We start from the raw sequence: 24,623 nt of genomic DNA, 5'->3' as shown, positions 1-24,623 counted from the left end.
GAAGGTTTCAATAATGTTTTTGGGTGGCATGCATATTTGTGGTACGACAAGGTTAAAGCACATAAAGCATTTAAAAACCATATTGTCAGGAAAGCATTGTTTAATGTCTGGATAAGATACAAAGACTTACTGGAAACTAAAACCCCAAGGTGGTTGTCACCAATGGAAGCAAAGGCTCAGAAAAAGCTCAATATGGAGGCCAACTGGCCCAAATATTGGGAAATATTGGAACAAGATGGAGACAAATTGAAATTGCAGTTTTGAGAAATTAAAAGATAAGGTGCGAGATTGGCTTCATTATTATCAAATAAGAGAGGCCTATAATTTGGACAAAAAAAATGGCTTCCAGGTGGAAAAATCAAAATTGGAAACAGAATTGTTAGATCCCAAAACTAAGATACTTTCAAGAATGTATAACTTGCTGTTAAAATGGAATACGCAGGATGAAACGGCTAAATCTGCTATGATTAAATGGGCACAAGATATTGGTCATAACATTATGTTTGCTGACTGGGAACAGTTGTGGACCACCTGTATGAAATTTACGGCATGTAATGCCTTAAGAGAGAATATTATGAAAATGATATACAGGTGGTACATGACACCAGTCAAGCTTGCAAAAATATATCATTTGGAAATGTAAAGAAAATGAAGGTACGTTCTTTCACCTTTGGTGGACGTGCCCAAAGATTAAGGCTTTCTGGCAGATGATCTATAATGAAATGAAAAAGGTATTTAAATATAGCTTCCTGAAGAAACCAGAGGCCTTTCTCCTGGGCATAGTTGGCCAATTGGTGCCAAAGAAGGATAGAACTTTCTTTATGTATGCAACAACAGCAGCAAGAATACTTATGGCAAAACATTGGAAGACACAAGATTTACCCACCCTGGAAGAGTGGCAGATGAAGGTAATGGACTATATGGAATTGGCGGAAATGACTGGCAGAATCCGAGACCTGGGAGAAGAGTTGGTGGAAGAAGAGTGGAAGAGATTCCGGTCGGAACTTCCGGTCGGCGCCAGCGTTAATGGCGGTCCTTGCTTCGAGCTCCGAAGCAGGACTGCTCCGTGAGTTCGGGTCTGACCCGCTACGGCGAGCGGGGGACCCCTAAAATCACAGGCGCTGAAGCCTGTGAACAAGGAGATTCGGTGGGCACCTTTGCGCCCCCCGGTATCGCGAAAGAGCCTTTTTAAAGGCTCCGGAGCGGCATCGGGTGTGAGCGCAGTGCTGAGGATCGCAACCCAGCTCACGGAGCGAAGCCGCGTCGCCATTGACGGAGAGCGCCGATTCCTTCCTGAAACTACCGATTGGAAACAACACCCGTGAGTAAGAACAATAAATAAAGGGAACGGGACTTTAAAATTTAAGAAGATTTGGCTGAAAACGGGAGAGGCAAAAAATAAGGAAGTCTGCCCCCCGGAGCTACATGATTGACTGAGCAACGAAAAGAGCAAGCTGTGTTTAAAGGGGACGTTTTTATGCTTTTTAAATTGGTTAAACTTGACATCGGAAGAGGACCTCCCCCCCCCAACGAGCAGGAGAGGGGGGGAAGAAATTTGATTTAATCTTATCTGCTCAAGAAGGGAGACTTGAATAGGAAACCTTCCACTGCCGATACTCTGGCCAGGCTGCCGGGGAAGTGAGCGCCTGAAGTGAGCTGTCAAACTTGATTGAGGATACAAAGTAAGATTTGTCTGATATAAAATAACGGGACTTTAGCGGACAAAAACTGTAACTTTTTAAACTGCAAAAAGTAGGGTTTGTATTTGGACTTTCGCTTTTGGAACTTTGCATGGCTATTTCTCTCCCTGTTTCTTTGTTTCCGCATTGGATACAATGTACTCCCTCTAGAGGCTTAAAAGAGAGACTGTTGCATTGAGATATAAACAGTGGGATTTTCCAGCTGCAACTGTTCCTGTGGGAACGACCTTGAGATATGAGCGGCCCACTGGATGAAATATCAACAAGATCCAAGGCAAAACAGGCTCAGGCTCAAAAGAAAAGAGGCTCCTTGACAGGAGCAATAGCAACACAGGAAAGAACAACAACGGTATCAATGGATTCCATGACACAGGCTCTACTCAGGATAAATGAATCTTTAGAATCGCTTACTAGGCAATCTACAGAGAACTCCAAGAAACTGACGGAATTGACAACAAGATTGGATTTGAACACGACAATTATATCGACTAATACAGATTCTATAAATCGATTAATTCAGGAAAGTGCAGAGACGAGGAAAATAGCCGAAAACGCGAGGACCACGGCCGAGGAAACCAAAGGGAAATTTGTTCCTATTGCAAGGAAGGTACATGAGCATGATGAAGCCCTGGCCCTTATGGAACTCGAGAGGAAAGGCAAGAACTTGAAATTGAGACTGGTACCTGAGGAGGAGGAGGACAAGCTTGGGGAATTTCTTACAGATAAGTTTCAAGAATTTTGGAGTGAAGAGTTGGGAGAAGAGGAAGAGGAATTTACAATAACTACAGCCTTCCGGATTGGAAGAAAGCAAGGCAAGAAGCCAAGGGATTGTTTAATAACTTTTAGATCCAAGGAAGAGAGAGATAAAATATTGAACCTACATTTCCAGAGGGCATTGGTTATCAAAAATTCCCAAATACAGATCTTCAAAGATATTCCCAGATACTTTTTGGAGGTGAGAACACAATTTAAAGACCTAGTCGAAATATTAAAACAAAACAACATTCAATTCAGGTGGGAATTCCCACAAGGACTGTCCTTTAACTTCAAAGGGAAGAAAATTAAAATAAAAACAATTCAAGATAAAGAACACTTTTTGGAGAGAAACCTTGAGGACTTTCAGAAAGGAACTGTAGAGGGGGGAACACTGGACATTACCAACCTATCGTTTGGATTGAACCAAGCACCGACGGACGAGGAACAAGAACTTGGAGCAGTGGGTGGGAAAAGTACCCAATAACAAAAATGTCTCTGCAACTTCTGAGTTGGAATTGTAATGGTCTAAACCATCCCCGAAAAAGAGATCAAGTTTTTCATATATTAAAGAAAGAACAGTTAGATATAATTTGCTTGCAAGAAACCCATATTGCCAGGATACACAGGAAACTTCTGATAAATAAGAGATTAGGACTGGAATTTGTTTCCTCGGACAAAGTTAAGAAAAGAGGGGTGGTGATTTATGCCAAGGAAAAATGGGAACCAAAAATGATCTTTAAAGATGATGAAGGAAGATACCTGGCAGTAGAAATTCAAATTCAAGGAGAAAAGATCTTAATTGTTGGAGTTTATGCACCCAATGAGGGGAAGGCAGAGTTCTTTAAGAAGTTGCATGAGACCTTAATGGACTTTATGGATCTTAAAATTATAATGATGGGAGATTTCAACGGAGTTGTCTCCACAAACATGGACAAGGCACAAAGACAAGTAATATCCAAGGATGGGAGACTACCAAAGACCTTTTTCGAACTCACTGACACCATGGACTTGATCGATATCTGGAGAACTAGGAACCCTCTGGAAAGAGAGGGAACCTTCTTCTCGGAAGCAAAAATGACCTGGACTAGAATTGATCAAATTTGGATTTCTAGCAGTCTGGCACCAAGAGTGAAAAAAACAGAAATCTGCACAAAAACCTGCTCCGACCATAATGCAGTCAAGATGGAAATGAAATTAACAACGGCTGGAACCTTCAGATGGAGAATGAATGACACCCTATATAGAGATGAAGAAATTTATCATAAGGCCCAAAAAATATTGAAGGATTACTTTGAGATAAATTTGAGAACGGAGGTGGAAAAAAGAACAGTATGGGACGCAAGTAAGGCCGTGATGCGTGGATTCCTAATTCAGCAAAATTCTATAAAAAGGAAGAAACAAAATGAGAAGAAGGAAAAGATTTTGAACCAGATAAAGGAAGGAGAAAAGAAACTGAGATCTAAGCCGAAGTCTCATGAGATTTTAAGAGAAATAAAGTACCATCAGACGCAATATATGGAATTGATGAATCAGGAAATAGAATGGAAGATAAAGCAAATGAGACAAAGGACATTTGAATCGGCAGATAAATGTGGGAAACTGCTGTCATGGCAACTGAAAAAGAGGCAAAAGTTAAATACGGTGACATCCCTGGAAATAGATGGGAAAATTATCAACAAACCAAATGAAATAAGCAACTGTTTTCAAAGTTTCTTCAAAAAACTTTATGCACAAGGGCCTACAAATGAACAAGAAATAGAAGAATTCGTCAAAAAATATGGACTATCAAAGATTTCAGAACAAAATAAAAGGATTTTGAATGAAAAAATCACAGAACAAGAAATAGAGGGTGCCATCCAGAATACGAAAGTGGGGAAATCACCAGGACCAGATGGTTTGACTGCAAAATATTACAAAGATCTTAAAGAATGGCTAATACAGCCATTGAAGGAAGTATGCAACCAGATATTAGAGGGGGAAAAGGCTCCTGAATCGTGGAAAGACGCATTTATCTCACTTATACCGAAGACAGAAACTGAGAAACATCAAGTTAAAAACTACCGCCCTATATCACTCTTGAATGTGGATTATAAAATTTTTGCAGATGTTTTAGCAAAAAGATTTAAGAGAGTTTTGATGGAGGAGATTCATAAGAACCAAACAGGCTTTCTCCCAGGGAGACATATGTCAGAAAATGTGAGGAACATTATAGACATTTTGGAGATGCTAGAGGTGGACATTAATAGGAAGGCAGTTCTGATCTTTGTGGACGCGAAGAAGGCCTTTGACAACATTTCTTGGAAATTTATGAAGAAGAATCTCCATGGGATGGGGGTAGGCCAAGGGTTTGAAAACGGTATAGGTGCAATATATTCTGAACAAAGAGCGAAATTAATTGTGAACAATGTGGTAATGGATGAGATACCAATAGAGAAAGGTACACGACAGGGATGCCCTATATCCCCTTTACTGTTTATATCGGTCCTGGAGGTTTTATTAAACATGATTAGGAAGGACCAGCTGGTAAAAGGAATACAGGTCGGATCCAAACAATATAAGTTAAGGGCATTTGCAGATGATTTAGTGCTAACTTTGCAACAGCCAGAAGCTAGTACCAAAAGAGTTTTAGAATTAATGGAGATATTCGGCCAGGTCGCAGGATTTAAATTGAACAAACAGAAAACAAAGGTGCTGGAAAAAAATCTAACAAAAGAGGAGAAAGATAGGTTTCAAAGTGAAACTGGGTTGGAAATAGAAAAAAAGGTTAAGTACCTGGGGGTAAATCTGACATCAAAAAATGTGAACCTATTTAAAGACAACTATGAAAAATGTTGGACAGAAGTCAAGAAAGATTTAGACATATGGTCTAGGCTGAAACTTTCCTTGTTAGGCCGAATTGCTGTTATCAAGATGAATGTATTGCCAAGAATGTTGTTTTTATTTCAGACGTTACAGATTCTAGACAAAATGGACTGTTTCAAGAGGTGGCAGAAAGACATATCTAAATTTGTCTGGCAGGGCAAAAAGCCCAGAATAAAATTTAAGATCTTAACCGATGCAAAAGATAGAGGGGGCTTTGCCCTGCCAGACTTAAGACTTTATTATGAATCAGCAGCCTTTTGCTGGTTGAAGCAATGGCTACTTCTTGAAGACACAGACATTCTTGATCTGGAAGGATATGACAACAGTTTTGGTTGGCATGCATATCTGTGGTATGACAAGGTAAAGGTGTATAAAAGTTTTAAGAACCATATTGTCAGGAAAGCATTGTATAATGTTTGGAATAGATATAAGGATTTATTGGAAAGTAAAACCCCTAGGTGGTTGTCACCAATGGAAGCGAAAGCAGTGAAAAAAATTAACATGGACTCTAATTGGCCTAAGTACTGTGAAATTTTAGAATATGATGGCGAAAGACTGAAGCTACAAAGTTTTGAGAAGCTAAAGCATAAAGTTCGAGACTGGTTACACTACCGTCAGATAAATGAGATGTTTAAGCAGGACAGGAAACTTGGTTTTCAGAAGGAGAGGTCAAAGTTAGAAACAGAATTGTTAGAATCCAATACTAAAAACTTATCTAAAATGTATAATTTGCTGCTGAAATGGAATACACAGGATGAAACAGTGAAATCAGCTATGATTAAATGGGCACAGGATATTGGTCATGACATTATGTTTGACGACTGGGAACAGTTATGGACCACCGGTGTTAAATTTACGGCATGTAATGCCCTGAAAGAGAATATAATGAAAATGATCTATAGGTGGTACATGACCCCAGTCAAACTTGCAAAGATTTACCATCTGCCCAATAACAAATGTTGGAAATGTAACGAGGCTGAAGGTACCTTTTACCATCTTTGGTGGACCTGCCCAAAGATTAAGGCCTACTGGGAAATGATCTATAATGAAATTAAGAAAGTCCTTAAGTGGACATTTGTAAAGAAACCGGAGGCTTTTCTCTTGGGCATGGTCGGCCAATTGGTATCAAAGAAGGATAAGACATTCTTCATGTATGCAACCACGGCAGCAAGAATCCTGTTGGCAAAGTATTGGAAGATGCAAGAATTACCTACTCTGGAAGAATGGCAATCGAAGGTGATGGAATATATGGGACTGGCAGAGATGACCGGCAGAATCCGTGACCAGAGGAAAGAGACAGTGGAAGAGGACTGGGGGAAATTTAAAACATATCTAAAAAATTACTGTAAAATTGTGGACTGATAAGATGTTAAGGGGTAGGAAACAAAGAACTACAGCTGTAAATCTTAGACTTTAAGGAAATTCAAAAGGGACTTAACTAAAGACTGATTGATGAGTTGCTCGAAAAATGGTAAAACAAGGATGTGGCGAAGGGAAGGCATGGGGAAGTCAATTTTTGTTGTTTGTTTTTGATGTTTGTGTTTGTCTTGTATTGTCATTAATATGTGTAAAAACTAATAAAAATATTTTTTTTTAAAAAAAGGAAGAGATTTAAAGACTATCTGCAGAAATATTGTAAAGTTAATGAATGTTAAAATGATGTTGGATTGAAAATAAGTGGTATTAGCAACAAAGTTAATAAGAATATGCAAAAATGAATTGATAAGGGATGGAAATATAGAGTTAAAATAATGTTAAGATAAATGAAAGAGGGCAAGGATTTGCTGATTTGATTATGTAAATGGGAATACAAAAAGGGGAGGTGTGAGGAGGTCCAAGAATCAAGCAAAGAAGCTTAAACTATGAAAAACGGTTTTGTTTTTAAATTTTCTCTTATTTTTTGTTTCGTTTTTTGTATGTTGTATTTTTTATTTTTGTTCTTTCTTTTGTGTATTTTTGTATTTATGTCTCTGTAAAACTCTAATAAATATTTCTTTTCTTTTTTTTAAAAAAAAGGTCCCTTCCAATCTCTCAGAGGCTTCCTGAGAGCACAGATGGATGAGCGAGACTCAGCTGGCCCTGGAGCAGGAAGAGGCCATGCCATCCAAACTGGGAGCAGTGGGGGGTTCTGGGAAAACTCTGTGCAGAAGATCCTGGGTGAGGAGGACACCCTCCGCTCAGAGGTGCAGAGCCAGCAGTTGAGGCAGTTCTGCTGCCAGGAGGCCAAAGGACCCCGAGAGGTTTGCAGCCGACTCTACCACCTTGACCGTCAGTGGCTGAAGCCAGAAAGGCACACGAAAGCTGAGATGCTGGACCTGGTGATCTTGGAGCAGTTCCTGGCTGTCCTTCCACTGGAGATGGAGAGCTGGGTGAGGGACTGCGGAGTGGAGACCAGTTCCCAGGCGGTGGCCCTGGCCGAAGGTTTCCTCCTGAGTCAGGCAGAGGAGAGAAAGCAGGTGAGAGAGACTTTCCTCTGGATACTCCCAAGGGGCTCCAAACAGGACAGAGAACATCCCATAATGGTCTGCTGATGGCCCATCCTTTTTCTGAGAAGGCATCCATGGAATGAGATCTCGTACCCTTCAAGTCTTTGTCATTCTCTTTCTAGTATTTCTCACCATTCTCGGTTTTGAATCCTTGTTTCTTTCTCAGGGAAAGGATCTCTTTGCAGAAATGGTCCTAGATTCCTGTGAGGCAGAGAGGCCTCCGTTGGACACCAGAGAGAGGCCACTGGGTAAGGAGGAAGGTGGTTATTCTCCACTGGTCTCATTCTCTTGGTTTTCCAATTCATCTGAGGGTTCTTTTCATCTTGTTTTGGGGGGAGAAAGTTGGGACCAAGGGTCCAGAAGAGGGGAGATGTATTTCTGCACAACAAACATATGAAATGGGCACAAACGTCTAAATGCTCTCAGCAGGTAAAGCTTTCTCAAAGGCCCATCTGTAGTTAGAGATGCCCTGTTTCACCTGTGAGAGAAGCAGGCACTCCTGGCGTCCTGCTTACCTTTTTTCTCTTGCAGGTGGCAGAAGGATGCCGGCAAGACCTCCTGATCCGCCTTTTCATGGGGGCAGAAGGGAAGCAGCGGCTGTGGAACCAGATCAGGTCAGGGGAAGCTGCCTTGTGGGGCCAGAGGCCGAGAGATGGAGCAATGTCATGGACTGGTTGGGCACAGAGGAATGGTGGGAGGAAACAGCTGGGGAACCAGGAAGGGAAGACGGCTCAGAGCCTAAGGAGTGGAGGTGGAGGAAGGATGAGCGCTCAGAGGGGGAAGAGGGAGAAGCCTGGGAAGAGGAGGTGTCAGAAGCTGAAGGGGAAATAGGGCTAACTGAGCTGGGAGACTCTGTGGCAGAATGCAGTGCAGAATCAGAGGCAGAAGAGGAAGGAGGCGAGTGGGCAGAGGGAGGGCGAGAGTCAGAGGTGAGTCAGGAGAAGGAGGAACCACCGGTGGCTCTCTCTCCTTCTGCCAGAAGCCACCCTCCCTGCTTGTCTCTCAAAGCCAGGAGACCCCCTGCATTGCAGGAATCTCTGCTAGATCATCCAAGACAGATGGCCATCCAAAACAGGCTTATTTTATTTCTAGATTGATAACTGAATGCAAATAGTGGCCTGGATTCACCTAACAAGCCCCATCGGCTGCAAAATGGGGCCTGCCTCCCATTCCTCCCCCTCCCCATTCGTCCATGAATCCCTTGAATTTGGCTCTAGGGCATTGGGAGGGAACTCCCCAGAACAGCCCAGGAGGAGAGGAGAAAGTGGATCCTTCCATTGGGGAAACTGGAATGCTTGCCTAGGCAGAATGACTTGAATAACACAAGGTGGAGTACAACCTATTTGCACAAAAACGAATATCCATAAATTAAACTTAGAATAAAATAAGCATCCATAAATAAAATGTGCAGCGAAGCAATCCTATTGAAACAACACCGCAATTTACAGGAAGGAAGCAACAGAGCATTGTGTAGCAGATCATATTTCTGCTGTCTCAGACATTTCCCTTTTTCTTTTAGGGTCCAGTGTGCTTTGAAGATGTCGCTGTTCGTTTCACGGACGAGGAGTGGGCGTTGCTGGATCCTGACCAGAGAGCTCTGCATAAGGACGTCATGGAGGAGAATCGTGGGATCGTGGCCTCTCTTGGTAAGGCTCCCTGTGCGATCGTCATATCTGCCTGGAAATTCAAAAAATACCTCTATGTGACCAACCTCATATATTTTCACAGAGCTCAACAGCGCCCCCTACAACACCTGGGAACCTAACACCCCCACAATAAAGAGTAACTTACAGTTTTTTCTTTGAACAATCTTCCTCAAATTATTCCTTTTTCTACCACGATTGGGCTGGTCTCAACTGCCCAGGCCATCTTAAATGTCAGCTTCAGAATTGTTAGGAAAGATAAATAGTTTCAGGTTTTCTGTTTTTGTTTTTGCTCCTGTCAGTCTTGGGTTGACCAAAGAGATGACTGACAATGGAGATGGAGGGGATGCCATGACTGGGCCAAACAAAATTCATCCCAGAGAAGAAGAGCTAGACTTATTGAATTTCAGGTAGAAGTAGCAGTGGTGATGATGATGATGATACAGTGGTACCTCGGTTTACAAACTTTCCGGAACAGGACTATTCTTAAATCAAGGTACCACTGTAGTAATAATAATAATTTATATTTATACCCTGCCCATCTGGCTGGGTTGCCCCAGCCACTCTGGGCGGCTTCCAACACACATATAAACATGAAACATAAATAATAATAATCTGATTCCATATAGAAGAACATTAACTTTAAAATGAACAACTTCTCCTAGTGGCCGAAATTGTGGAAACCTTTTGTGAAAAGTGTATTTCTGAGGTTTGATGGCTCATAACACCACTTTTGTGTGGAGTAATCCCATAAAATTATATAGCAATGGAAAGATAATTTAATGAAGAATGTAATGCGATGACTTTTATGAAGGAGTATTTATTAGAACAGCAGTCATAAAGAAAAAACGTGAAACCTTTGGTAACCTTTAGCTTTAATTACGGCCTTACAACGCCTTCCCTTGAAGTGAACCAAGTTTTTAGTTCTGCAGCTGTAATAATGGGAAACCAAGACTGAATTATTGCCTCTGTTAATTGGGCTTTATTTTTTTTTATAATTTTTTTTATTGGTTTTCCATTTTTAAAAACAAAACAACAACAACATACAAACATCAAGAAATACAAACAAACACATAAATTCATGCTTTCTTAACCTCATTTTCATAAGCCTCCTTTCTCGGACTTCCCCATACCTCACCCTTTTTGCATCCTTGTTTTACAGTTTTTCAGCAACCCTTTTAACCAATTAAATTTAAACTTATTCTCCTTTTCAGTTTCACCTTAAATCATAAAATAGTTACCGCTGTAATTATACATCTTCCTCTCCCTTAACATTTTAGCACTCCTCAATTTTATAACAATTCTTAAGATATGCTTTAAACCTCTTCCAGTCTTCCTCCACAGTCTCTTTCTCTTGGTCACGGATTCTGCCGGTCATTTCTGCCAATCCCATAAAGTCGATCACTTTCGCCTGCCACTCTTCCAGCGTGGGTCGCTCTTGTGTCTTCCAATACTTTGCTAGGAGAATCCTTGCTGCCGTAGTGGCGTACATAAAAAAGATCTTATCCTTCCTTTGCACCAATTGGCCGACCATACCCAAGAGAAATGCCTCTGGTTTCTTATGAAAGGTGCATTTAAGTACTTTCTTAATTTCATTATAAATCAATTCCCAGAAGGCTTTAATCTTTGGGCAGGTCCACCAAAGGTGGAAGAAGGTACCTTCAGTCTCGTTACATTTCCAGCATTTGTTATTGGGCAGATGGTAAATCTTCGCAAGCTTGACTGGGGTCATGTACCACCTATAAATCATTTTCATAATGTTTTCTCTTAGGGCATTACATGCCGTAAATTTAATACCTGTGGTCCATAACTGCTCCCAGTCAGCAAACATAATGTCATGACCTATGTCCTGTGCCCATCTAATCATGGCTGACTTCACTGTCTCATCTATTGTATTCCACCTCAACAACAAGTTATACATTCTTGATAAATTCTTAGTATTGGGTTCTAGCAGTTCTGTTTCTAGTTTCGATTTTTCCACCTGGAAACCAATTTTCCTGTCTTGTTTATAGGCCTCCATTATTTGAAAATAATGGAGCCAATCTCGTACCTTGGACTTTATTTTCTCAAAACTCTGTAATTTAAGTTCACCACTTTCTTGTTCTAAGATTTCGAAGTATTTTGGCCAATTAGTTTTCATATTAAGTTTCTTCACCTCCTTAGCCTCCATTGGTGAAAGCCACCTGGGAGTTTTATTTTCCAATAGGTCCTTATACCGGGTCCAAACATTGTATAGTGCTTTCCTGACAATATGATTTTTAAAACCCTTGTGCGCTTTAACCTTGTCATACCATATATATGCATGCCAACCAAACCTATTATCAAAACCTTCCAAATCTAGAATGTCTGCATTTTCAAGAAGTAGCCAGTCTTTCAACCAGCAGAAAGCTGCCAATTCATAGTACAGTCTTAAGTCCGGCAGGGCAAAACCCCCTCTTTCTTTTGAATCAGTAAGTATCTTAAACTTTATTCTGGGCTTTTTGCCCTGCCAGACAAATTTGGATATATCTTTCTGCCACTTCTTGAAACAATCTAGTTTATCCACAATTTGTAACGTCTGAAACAAAAATAACATTCTAGGCAATACATTCATTTTGATCACTGCAATTCGACCTAACAAGGAAAGCTTCAAGTTCGACCATATTTCTAGATCTTTCTTTATCTCTGTCCAGCACTTGTCATAATTGTCTTTAAATAAGTTTACATTCTTAGATGTCATGTTAATCCCCATATATTTTACTCTCTTTGCCACCATTAACCCAGTTTCCTCTTGGAACCTCTTTCTTTCAGCATTTGTTAAAAATTTTTCCAAAACCTTAGTTTTTTGTTTATTCAGCTTAAATCCTGCAACCTGACCAAAAGCTTGAATTAATTCTAGAACTCTTTTTGTGCTAGTGTCTGGCTCTTGTAAAGTCAAAACTAAGTCATCTGCAAAAGCCTTCAGTTTATAATGTTTGGCTCCGACCTGAACCCCTTTCACCAGCTGGTCCCCTCTAATCATATTCAGCAGAACCTCCAGGACTGATATAAAAAGTAGTGGGGATATTGGGCACCCCTGCCGTGTCCCTTTTTCAATAGGTAGTTCATCAGTAACCACATTATTTACAATTAACTTTGCCTTTTGTTCCGAATAAATTGCACCTATACCATTTTCAAACTTTTGGCCTACCCCCATCCCGTGGAGATTCTTCTTCATAAAGTTCCAAGAAATATTGTCAAAGGCTTTCTCCGCATCCACAAAAATTAAAACTGCCTTTGTATTATTATTCACTGTCAGCATTTCTATAATGTCAATTATATTCCTTACATTGTTTGATAAATGTCTACCCGGGAGAAAGCCTGCCTGGTCTTTATGAATCTCCTCCACCAACACCCTCTTCAATCTTTTTGCCAAAATGTCTGCAAATATTTTGTAATCCACATTAAGTAATGATATAGGGCAGTAGTTCTTGATCTGTTTTTTATCAACTTCAGTCTTTGGTATAAGTGTAATGAAAGCTTCTTTCCACGATTCAGGTGCCTTTCTCCCCTCTAATATTTCATTGCAAACCTCCTTAAGCGGCTGTATTAACCAATCCTTCAAAACTTTGTAGTATCTGGAGGTTAGTCCATCTGGTCCTGGAGATTTCCCTAATTGCATGTTTTGAATGGCACCCTCTATTTCTTGCTCAGTTATTTTCTCATTTAAAACCAACATACTTTGTTGCGAAATTTTTTGTAATCCGTATTTCTTAAGAAAATCTTCCATTTCTCCTTCGCTTTCCGGCCCTTGTGCATATAATCTTCTGAAATAGCTCTGAAAGCAGTTGCTGATCTCATTTGGTTTAACAATGTTCTTTCCATCCACCTCCAAACTTGTGACTGTGTTCAATTTCTGTCTCTTCTTCAATTGCCATGATAGAAGTTTCCCACATTTGTCTGCTGATTCAAATGTCCTTTGTCTCATTTGCTTAATTTTCCATTCTATCTCCTGATTCATCAATTCCATATACTGCATCTGATGAAATTTAATTTCTCTCAAAATCTCATGAGACTTTGGTTTAGATCTCAATTTCTTTTCACTTTCTTTTATTTTTTCCAAAATCTTGTCTTTCTTCTCATTTTGTTTCCTCCTTTTTAAGGAATTCTGTTGTATTAGGAAACCTCGCATCACGGCCTTACTTGCGTCCCAAATCACTCTTTTCTCCACTTCCGTCCTCAGATTTATCTCAAAATAGTCCTTCAAAGTTTTTTGGGCCTTTTTATAAACCTCTGGATCTCTAAATAGGGTGTCATTCATTCTCCATCTGAAGGAACCAGCTGTTGTTATTTTCATTTCCATCTTTACTGCATTATGGTCGGAGCATGTCTTTGGGCAGATTTCCACTTTTTTTATCTTTGGAGCCATTCCACTAGTAATCCATATTTGATCTATTCTTGTCCATGTCATCTGTGACTCTGAAAATAATGTCCCCTCTCTCTCTCGAGAGGGTTTCTTGTTCTCCAGATATCAATCAAGTCCATATTTTCAGTCATTTCAAAGAAAGTCTTAGGTAATCTCCCATCCTTAGAAATCACCTGTCTTTGTGCTTTATCCATATTTGTAGAGACCACGCCGTTCATATCTCCTAAAAGAATCACCTTATAGTCCAAATAGTCCATTAGTGTCTCATGCAATTTCTTATAAAATTCTGCCTTCCCTTCATTTGGTGCGTAGATGCCAAATATCAAATTTTTTTCTCCTTGGATTTGTATCTCAATTGCCAAGATTCTTCCATGTTCATCTTTAAAAATCAATTTTGGGGCCAATTTCTCTTTTACATAAATCACCACGCCTCTTTTCTTAACTTTATCTGATGAAATAAATTCTTGTCCTAATCTTTTGTTTATAAGTAATCTTCTGTGTGCCCTTGTCACGTGGGTTTCTTGTAAACAAATCAAATCCAATTGTTCTCTTTTCAAAATATGAAAAACCTCACGCCTTTTTCTGGGAAGGTTCAGTCCATTACAGTTCCAGGTTAGAAATCGCAGAGACATTATTGGTTAGTTCCCTCCAGCCGCACCTTGCGGCTGTTCTTCTTCCGTTGGTGACTTAAGTCCAAATGTCAGGTTTCCCAAATCTGTGTCTGATGTCGAATCCAACACTCCTTTCACCAGGTCCTCCTCGTTTCTGTCCAGGAATTGTTCTTTATCTTGTACTGTTCTTATTTTAACTTTCTTCCCTTTGAAGTTAAAAGACAGACCCTGTGGATATTCCCACCTAAAAGATATGTTGTTCTTCTTCAGCAGGTCAACCAAATTCTTAAAATAGGTTCTTACCTCCAGAATATATTTTGGGATGTCCCTGTAGATTTGTGTTAATTGGGCTTTATTGCTGGTTTGCTTCTGACTAACAAGTTTCTTTAGTCTGCTCCAACAGCAGCAACACGACATAGAGCTGAATCCTGTTGAATCCAGTTGAAAATATATAAATGCTTTGGTATCTGGGAAAAGATCACCTTCAGTTTGGGCTCACATATTTCGTTTATGCATTTTTCCACATTTATATTCCCATTAACAACGCAAATTCTGCCCACACCTTTTGCTCCGATACAACCCCAGATCATCAAACTGTCTGGGTGTTTCACGGTCAGTGTAATGCAAGTAGGATGTAAATGTTATCTGATTCTTCTTCTCGGGTATTTCATGCCATCACTACCAAGCAAGGAGATTTGGGTCTCATCACTCCAAATAACACCGCCCCATTGTTCCACTGTCCAGTTAACATGGGTTTCATCTTTTCAACCTTTGCTTGAGAGATAACAATGGCTTTTTCTTAGAATTCTATTTTAGACCAGTCCTTGCACTCAACTTCACATTACATTGCGCCATGTCATCTTGTATACACCCAGATGATTTTCTTCTCTCATGTAGGCACAGTCTCTCCACTCGTCCATCGTCACTTTTGTAGTGACTGAGTCTCCTTATACCTTTTCAAAAATATAGAAAGGCCAACTTTGGTTAAGTTTTCCCCAATCTCTCTTCTAATTTCTTCATAACTGTAGCCTTGCTCACTTAATAGTGCAATCTTACATCACTTTCTGGGGACCACTCAACTCCTTGGGCCATTTATATAATTTTATTATGTCTTACACCCTCACTAAATGAAAGAACACAAAAAACCAACCAACTTGAAAGCAATCACATAACACACTGACAAAAGTCAACCAAAGCAAGTTGTGCTTCCTTTTTCTGGTTATTTGGCTATAATGTTTGATAGAATACGGGTAATTGAACAAACTTTGTTGGATTGCATTCTTGATTGCATTTTTGATCGAATTATCTTTCCATTGATATATAATTTTATGACATTACTCCAAATGAAGTGGTGTTATAAGCCATCAAAACTCTGAAATATACTTTTTTCCAAAGGTCTTTCACAATTTTGACCACTGCTTTATATAAACAAAGCAACATTCAACAACTCATCCGAATCTCATATTAAACAAACAACACAGGTAATGAACACACACGCAACTCCCTTCAGTTCTTCTCCATTTGCTCCTGAGGCTCTAATCCCTTTTTGTCCCCAATGCAGATTGTGATGAATTGGAAATAGAGAACAAAGGTGACCACGAAAAAATCCCCAGAGAGGAGAAGCCACAAAAAAATTTGGAGTGTGGAGAAAGCTGCAGTCAGAGCTCCCATTCCACTTCCCATCAACAAAATCTCATTGGAAAGAAACTCTATCAGTGTATGGGATGTGGAAAGAGCTTCAATCATAGCTCCTCTCTCACTTCCCATCAAAGAATTCATACAGGGGAGAAACCCTATCAGTGTGTGGAATGTGGAAAGAGCTTCAGAAAGAGCTCCGATCTCATTTCTCATCAAAGAATTCATACAGGGGAGAAACCCTATCAGTGTGTAGAATGTGGAAAGAGATTCAGGAAGAGCTCCTATCTCACCACCCATCAAAGAATTCATACAGGGGAGAAACCCTATCAGTGTGTGGAATGTGGAAAGAGCTTCACTCACAGCCACGGACTCACTTCCCATCAAAGAATTCATACAGGGGAGAAACCCTATCAGTGTGTAGAATGTGGAAAGAGATTCAGGAAGAGCTCCTATCTCACCAACCATCAAAGAATTCATACAGGGGAGAAACCCTATCAGTGTGTGGAATGTGGAAAGAGCTTCAGGAAGAGCTCCTCTCTCACTTCCCATCAAAAAATTCATACAGGGGAGAAACCCTATCAGTGTGTGGAATGTGGAAAGAGATTCAGGAAGAGCTCCTATCTCACCAACCATCAAAGAATTCATACAGGGGAGAAACCCTATCAGTGTGTAGAATGTGGAAAGAGCTTCAGTCAGAGGTCCAATCTCACTTCCCATCAAAGAATTCATACAGGGGAGAAACCCTATCAGTGTGTAGAATGTGGAAAGAGATTCAGGAAGAGCTCCGATCTCACTTCCCATCAAAGAATTCATACAGGGGAGAAACCCTATCAGTGCATGGAATGTGGAAAGAGCTTCACTGATATCTCCACTCTCACTTCCCATCAAAGAATTCATACAGGGGAGAAACCCTATCAGTGTATGGAATGTGGAAAGAGCTTCAGTCAGATCTCCAATCTCACTTCCCATCAAAGAATTCATACAGGAGAGAAACCCTATCAGTGTGTGGAATGTGGAAAGAGCTTCACTCACAGCCACAGACTCACTTCCCATCAAAGAATTCATACAGGGGAGAAACCCTATCAGTGTGTGGAATGTGGAAAGACCTTCAGTCAGAGCTCCTATCTCACTTCCCATCAAAGAATTCATATGGGGGAGAATTCAGGATGAGAACAGAAATTATGTTCCGGCGGCGCGACGGCAGCAGGAGGCCCCATTAGCTAAATTGGTGCTTCAGGTTAAGAACAGTTTCAGGTTAAGAACGGACCCCCGGAATGAATTAAGTACTTAACCCGAGGTACCACTGTAGTTGGAAAATGTATAGATGGTATATTATACCAGTACCGAAAGCAAAAATATATAAAACCAAGTCAAACATATGTTGGAAATGTAAAGAAAAAGAAGAGACTTTTTATCATATGTGGTGGAAATGTAGAGAAGTTTAAAAATTGTGGGAAATGATATATAATGAATTGGGGAAAAAATGTTCACATTGATATTTGTAAAAAAAACAACCAGAAGCTGAATTCAGTGCGTTGTCAGAGCTTTGTAGGGAACTAGAGTTCTAAAGTGTTTGGTCCAAGAGATCTGTGGAGAGTGTTGCTTGCCCATCACCACTTGGGAAGACAATCAACCCTGTTTGAAGTTAGCAGAGTCTGAACAGTTTATGTCCAGAACCAAACATTTGGACATAGGTTTCCAAAATGCATGTCAGAGTGTTCAGACAGGCTTAGTGAAGCTGAAGTACTGTCCGAGCCAGAAGATTCTGGCAGATGGGTTCACTAAACCTTTGAGCTTCCAAAAACAGGGGGAGTTCTGTGAAGGGTTGGGTTGGGGTAAGTGGTAGTGCTTACATTCACCCCAGCGGTACAGGATGAGTGGGGGGGTGAGGAGACCCAGAGCTTATAGGGTTAATCGCTCGGGAAGTTATATCCTGTCGCTGGGGGTGTGTTCACATAGGGGAAGGGTTTGTACACTTTGTAATGTGAAATACTTTACTTTCTGTTTTGCTTTGAAGGGGAGAGACAGCATGTCAGCTCTTTCTCCCGGACTGCTGATTTATTTTGCCGCTGTACAATAAAGCTTCTTAGATTAGAAAGAAGCTGCGTACGGAGTCTTTTTCTGCATGCCTGAGCTTTCTTCACACAGGCCACATCGCTGTTCGCAAACTCTGCTAGATGACGGGAAAAACACTGGTAGCAGTGGAAGTGTGTTGTTTTTACCTTGTCTGCCAGGTTACCTGTTAATGGTCGCTTGACTGGATGACCTGGGGAGGCTGGCCATTCTCTTGTAATGATAATACTTCATTCCTGAGCCAGGTCACAGGCTCACCCTATTCACACCTTAAATGTGCCCTTAAGGCAGGATTTGTGAGGACAGAGACAATGGGGAGGCTTCTGCATTTTCTTCCACGTCGTAGAGAAATATTTGAGGTGACTGAAAGAGTGAAAGAGTCAAAATGGATTTAGGACTTTTCCTGTGGGTTTTGAACATGTGGTTTATGTATTGATATATGTGTACATTGAGGAACATATAATATATATATTTGAGAATGGACATCGAATACTGGTTGCCAAGGGATGGAAAGATCAGGAGGCTCCAAAAATAACAGATTGTCAAATCAAATTACAGGAATTTGTGGAGACGGCTCAATTGACTAGTAAACTCAGAGGAAACTCAAAGCAAAAAATCGCGGAAAACTGGGATGGTTATAGAAGATAGGTTCAAAAATACAATAATAGTTTTGACTCCATGCTCGCATTCGAGTGATAAAGGAACTAAAAGAAGGTGGACAACTATTAAGGATTTATTATGTTTTCAGAATCTATTGGAAAATTTATATAGAAAAGTTTATTGTTTTGTGTACATTCAATTGTAAGATAAAATATATGCGAAGGGACTTGATAGGAAGTCAAAACTGAAGAAAAGATTTTTTAATATAAAAGGGGGAAAATATTTATCTTCATTATTATCACTATTTATTTTATTGTATTTTTTGTGTTTCTGCGGGAGTGTGTTTTGTATGGAATGTTTGGGATGAAATAAGACAGTAAATAACAAATAAACAAAATATTGATGTATGTCATTTTTATTTCTCAATTATATTTTGTGGTAGTATGGTTGTAATGTTTTTTGTAACATAAAATCATTCAATAAAAATTATTTAAAAACAAACAAACAAATCGGTCAAAGTAAATAAATATCAGCAGTAAGCATTGGAGATGCAGACAAAACGAGGGAACCTTATTCCACATGTGAACATGTCCCCAAAGGGAAAATAAAATAAAATAAATGCTATTTATTTTAAAGAAAACCAAAGCTTTCCTATTTAACATTCTAACGATAAGCATCCCAAATGAAAATAAAAGAGTGTTTCTTTACACGACCACAACGGGTAGGATGTTAATAGCAAAATACTGGAAAATGAGTTAATATCAACAAAAGATGAGTGGCAATTAAAGTTGTGCTAGTACCTTGAAATGGCCACAGTGCCAGAACTTCCAAGCGACTGAGATCTACTCCCAGTAATAAAAATCCTGCCAGTGATCTACCCATTGTCTCTGCCCAGAGTTCTTGAGCTTTTCTCAGGGAGCAGTGACCAGAGTGGTGGATCGACCACTAGATCATTTAACAAATTAAAATCATATAAACAATTGTGCTTTAAAAGTACATACCGTATATGAAGTATCAAGATAATAGAACTTATAGTGGTTTCTGCAGTGAACAACAACTCTTACAATGTAAGATGATATAGACAGCCGCAGCATTGATTTTAGTTACAGGTGACAGCAATCTGCAGCTGTAAGGTTTTCTTCTTAAAGTGACCCCTTTAAAACAACAAATGAAAAACAAACTTTATCCATACACAGGTTTGTATTTTGTTGTACATTTGTTAAAATATGATGTACATTTGTTAAAATATGATGAATTGCGACATTATATTCATTTCTATTACTTAGACTATGTACTACTGATGAAGCCTATGAGAGCAAAACAAGGCATTATTCCAGAAATCCTCGCATAGCTGACAACCTTCCCTTTCTTTGCGGGAAATTCCCTTATTCCAGCACCGTTTCCTGCTGCCATCTGGATTGTTAGATATCCTGTAGACTGTCCTGGGGACAGGTGAGGCTGCTGATGCACAAATTGTCATCTTATCTGTCCTCCCAGTTGAACGACATGGCCCAGGGAGAGAGGGAAAAATAGTGGAAGTGAACAACTGGCTTCGCAAATGGTGTAAACAGGAACGGTTTGGATTCTTAGATCACGGACTGCAGTTTCTTAAAGATGGACTTCTGGCAAGTGATGGGCTGCACCTCACAACGGTTGGGAGGGATGTTTTTGCCAAAAATCTCAGAAACCTCATCAGGAGGGCTTTAAACTGACTAATGTGGGGGAGGGAGACAGTGCTCCTGAAGGTAGGAGTCTAACAATTGATGAAGATGATCATCCAAATGTCATAGACCAAATGGAGCAAACAGCACGCAGACCTAGTGGTGGGAGGAAAAAATCCTTAAATAAGAGACACGGGGGAATGATTAATGGAATTCAATGTCTGTACACTAATGCGCAAAGCATGGGAAATAAACAAGATGAGCTTGAGCTCTTGGTACAGCAAACTAAATATGACATAATAGGCATCACTGAAACCTGGTGGGATAAGTCCCACGATTGGAATGTAATAATGGAGGGATACAATCTATTTCAGAGAAACAGACCAGACAAGAAAGGAGGAGGAGTGGCGTTATATGTCAGGGATGTGTATACCTGTGAAGAGATCCAAGATTTAGAACCTCAAAGCCAAAGTGAGAGCATTTGGGTCAAAATTAAGGGAGAGAAGAATAACAGGGCCTCATTGTGGGAGTTTACTATAGATCCCCAAGCCAAACGGAGGACATAGATGATGCCTTCCTGGAACAGATGGCCAAGCATGCAAAAGGAAGGGAGATAGTAGTAATGGGGGACTTCAATTACCCGGATATTTGCTGGATGTCAAAACTCAGCCAAGAGCATAAGGTCAAACAGATTCCTCACTGGCCTTGCAGACAACTTCATTGTCCAGAAAGTAGGAGAAGCAACAAGAGGAACAGCCATTTTAGATCTGGTCCTAACCAATGTTTTTGACCTGGTTAGTGGGGTAGAAGTGGAAGGATCATTAGGAGTGAGAAGACCATGCTCTTCTGAAGTTTACTATACAGCGGAAAGGAGCAGCCAAGCATACTAGACTCAATTTCTTGACTTTAAGAAAGCCGACTTCATAAAACTTAGGGAAGTGCTGGGTGAGATCCCATGGACAGTAATACTAAAAGGAAAGGGAGTTCATGATGGCTGGGAGTTTGTTAAGAGGGAGATAGTAAAAGCACAACTTCAGGCAATACCAATGAGACGGAAACATGGAAGGTGCCTAAAGAAGCCAGGGTGGCTATCTAAAGAACTTTTAACTGAGTTAAGATTAAAAAAGGATGTGTACAAAAAATGGAAAAGGGGGGAAACCACCAAAGAGGAATTCAAATCAAATCAAATTTTATTAAACGGTCACAGACCAGATTAATACGTACAGCTAGTCAACGAGGCATAACACCGGAAAAAACAAAGGACAGTTTCAATACAGATTAGGCCATAACAGTAATTTAGAATTAGACAGCATAAATAAAATTAAGTATTTGCCTTCGCCTGCATATTGACATTGGAAAGCTCTTGTTTCCTGCGCCTAATAGCGGCTACACAGAATTTGGCAACATTGATCATAGTTTCAGGAACCTTATCTTCTACCAAGGCTCTCATACGTTGGAGTTCTGGTTCATTTTTAAGCTTTTGTAGAACTGGGGCAATAAAGGTCAGGCATAGATCCTCGTAGTAACTACAGTGCAGCAATACATGCAGACTTGTTTCCACTTCCGATGAGCCACATAGGCAAACACGTGAGTCATATGGTTTGCCCTCATATCTGCCTAGCAGCAGGGCAGAGGGCAGAACGTTAAATCTGGCCATGGTAAAGGAGTGTCTGTACTTAGGTATTTGTAAATCAGCAAGATAATTTGCGGGTGAGAACCCTCTCCCAAAGTCTCTAATTGTGGCATGTTTATCCATTTTGCCCATATGACATTGCAGCTCTATGTCCCTAATGCGTTGAAGCACTTGACTTTTGGCTCTCTCATATCCTGCTGCTATCAAGATCTGTGGGGAGAATCCCAAGCTGCTTATCTTTTCAAACAGGGAAGCTTTCCAGGTAGAATGAAAGGTGTCTAAGAGTGTTAAAGGAGCCAAACCGGCCGGGGGAAAAAATAAGTTTTAACCAGTAGTGTATCTTTAGAATCCACAACCGCGCGTTAACGGGTGGTTGTCCAACTTCTAAGCGGACAGCTATATTAGATACACGGGGGGGATCCCCAATAAACACCGATAGAATTTTGTTTGAAATGCCTCCATAGGCGCAAGATTTTTAAAACTGCAAACCTGGGATCCATAAGTGAGTTGTGGGAGTATTTTTGCAGCAAAAACCTGGGAGGCCGCCGGAACGTATTTACCCCCTTTCCCGTGGAAAAATCTTGCTTTATTGGCCCTTCCTGCGTTGGCAATGGCGTTTTTCATCTGTTGGTGCCACGAGACCCTTTCCTGAAAAGTTATTCCCAGGTATTTGAAAGTTGCTACCTGGTCAATAGGTTGACCATTAATTCTCCATTTGTGTTTCCTTCTTTTTTTTTAAAACACCATAATTTTAGATTTGCTGTAATTTATTGATAGTTGTTCCGCTTGACAATAGTCAGCAAGTGATCTCAAGAGCTTCCTCAAGCCAACGCAGGAAAAGGAGAGTAGGACTGCGTCGTCCGCATACAGAAGCACCGGGAGGGGCATACCTGCCAGTTTGGGAGGGTGGGCATTTTCTTTCGCCATATTTACTGCTAAAGAGTTGATATAGAAATTAAATAGCATTGGCGCGAGGACACATCCTTGTTTAACCCCATAGTGCGTTTGAATTTCTTTAGTTAGATTGCCTGACCGATCGCATCTTACCCTCACCCTGGTGTTTTCGTATAGACCACGGATAAGGCGTAATAAGCGTTTATCTATGTTTGTAGCGCCGAGCTTTTCCCAGAGTCTGTCCCTTGGTATTAGATCAAAAGCCGATTTAAAATCCACAAAAGCTGCATATAAAGACCCCCCTTTTCTAGAGTATTTGTCTGCCAGGTGTTGAAGGATAAGGGCCTGGTCTATAGTTGAACGCTTTGCTCTAAAACCAGCTTGAGCTTCTGATAGAATATGTTCTCTTTCCTTGCACTCCACTAATTTATCACATAAATGAGCAGCGTACAGTTTGCTAATAATACTTAATAGACTGATTGGTCTGTAGTTAGCTGGCTCAGGTCGGTTTCCTTTCTTGAATTTTGGAATGATGATGGCTAAACCCCAATCCTCGGGGATAATAGCCGCTTGATTTATACTAGTGAACAAGGCGGCTAGCACAGGGGCCCACCATTCAACATTTGCCTTAAGAAATTCTGGTGGGATATTGTCAGCACCCGGGGCATTCCCTGATTTAAGAGATTGAATAAGGCCAGTAATTTCTTCTATGGTTACAGGGGGCCATTCCTTGCCAAATTCACTAGAAGCAGGAAGCAGAACTGGGACCAGTTGATTTGATGAGTATAATGAGAGGAAATAGGCCTCCCATGCTCCAGTATTCGATTTCAGTCGGGGAGTCTCTCCAGCTTTTTGCAATCGTTTTCCAAAACGTGGCAGAATCTTTCCTTTGGGAGGCCTCCACTAGGCACTGCCATTCCTCCCTTTGTGCCTGGAGCTTTTTCTTGTTAATCAAAGCTTTATAACTGCGTTTTAACTCAAACCAGTCTAATGGAAGCGAAGGTAAGTTCGCTGATCTATAGTTCCTGTACTTATCCAACAGGAGGTGTTTCATGGCCATGCATTCTTGGTCAAACCAAGGTTTGGATTTATTAGAGTGTAGAGATTGCCGTGGCGTTTTTTTGTTGGTCAGATAAGGTTGTAGGGACGAAATCAGTTCCCGGAACATGTCTAATCTAGCCTCAGGAGTTGGGGAATTAACGAGGTTCTCCCTTCTAGCAAGAAAAGTATCTGAGTGAAGTCTTTCCGATATTTCATCACTCAATTTGCTGGAACATTTAATACGTGAGTATCTTAGCTCCATGTTTTCAAAAAATGGGGCTACAAGTTTATCAGAGCAAAATAAATCTTTTCTTACATCCAGTATTAAACAGAGCGGTAGATGGTTGCTGTCAACCCTCTCCACCACTTTACATTCCCATGCTCTGCTCAAAAGGTTAGATGACACCAGGACGTAATCGATAGTGGAGGCTCCCATGTTGGATATAAATGTGAATTCCCCACTGGGTTCTCTGTTGACACGACCATTTAATACAGTCAGATCCAGATTGTTGGAGAAACGTAGAAGGCATAGGCCTGCGTAGTTGCAGCCCTTGTCTTTTGAGAGCCTTGGGGGAATAGAATGGGCTTCTTCAGAAATGGGAGGTACGTCATGGAAATGAGCATATAACGCTTCGTCTGAT

General features: G+C 40.5%; 2 protein-coding genes across 2 annotated transcripts in view; both read left to right on the top strand.

The window, feature by feature from the left end:
• LOC309368831 (uncharacterized protein) overlaps positions 1 to 24,623 on the top strand; it is a gene marked incomplete at its 3' end in the record, with an annotated part of 138,170 nt that overhangs the window by 56,521 nt on the left and 57,026 nt on the right. The window lies entirely within an intron of this gene.
• LOC309368784 (uncharacterized protein) lies at positions 7,345 to 17,250 on the top strand (the record flags this gene model as incomplete). The annotated part of the gene is made up of 5 exons (XM_081909091.1): positions 7,345 to 7,774; positions 7,971 to 8,052; positions 8,336 to 8,418; positions 9,324 to 9,450; positions 16,004 to 17,250. Exons 1-5 carry the CDS (start codon positions 7,373 to 7,375, stop codon positions 17,248 to 17,250), a joined length of 1,941 nt encoding a protein of 646 aa, XP_081765217.1. The 5' UTR covers positions 7,345 to 7,372.

Source organism: Podarcis melisellensis (genome assembly GCF_964234715.1).
Source record: "Podarcis melisellensis genome assembly, chromosome: 4".
In the NCBI taxonomy this organism is placed as follows: Eukaryota; Metazoa; Chordata; class Lepidosauria; order Squamata; family Lacertidae; genus Podarcis; species Podarcis melisellensis.
Note: the sequence above shows the minus strand (reverse complement) of the source record. Positions and strands in the feature narration are given on the sequence as shown.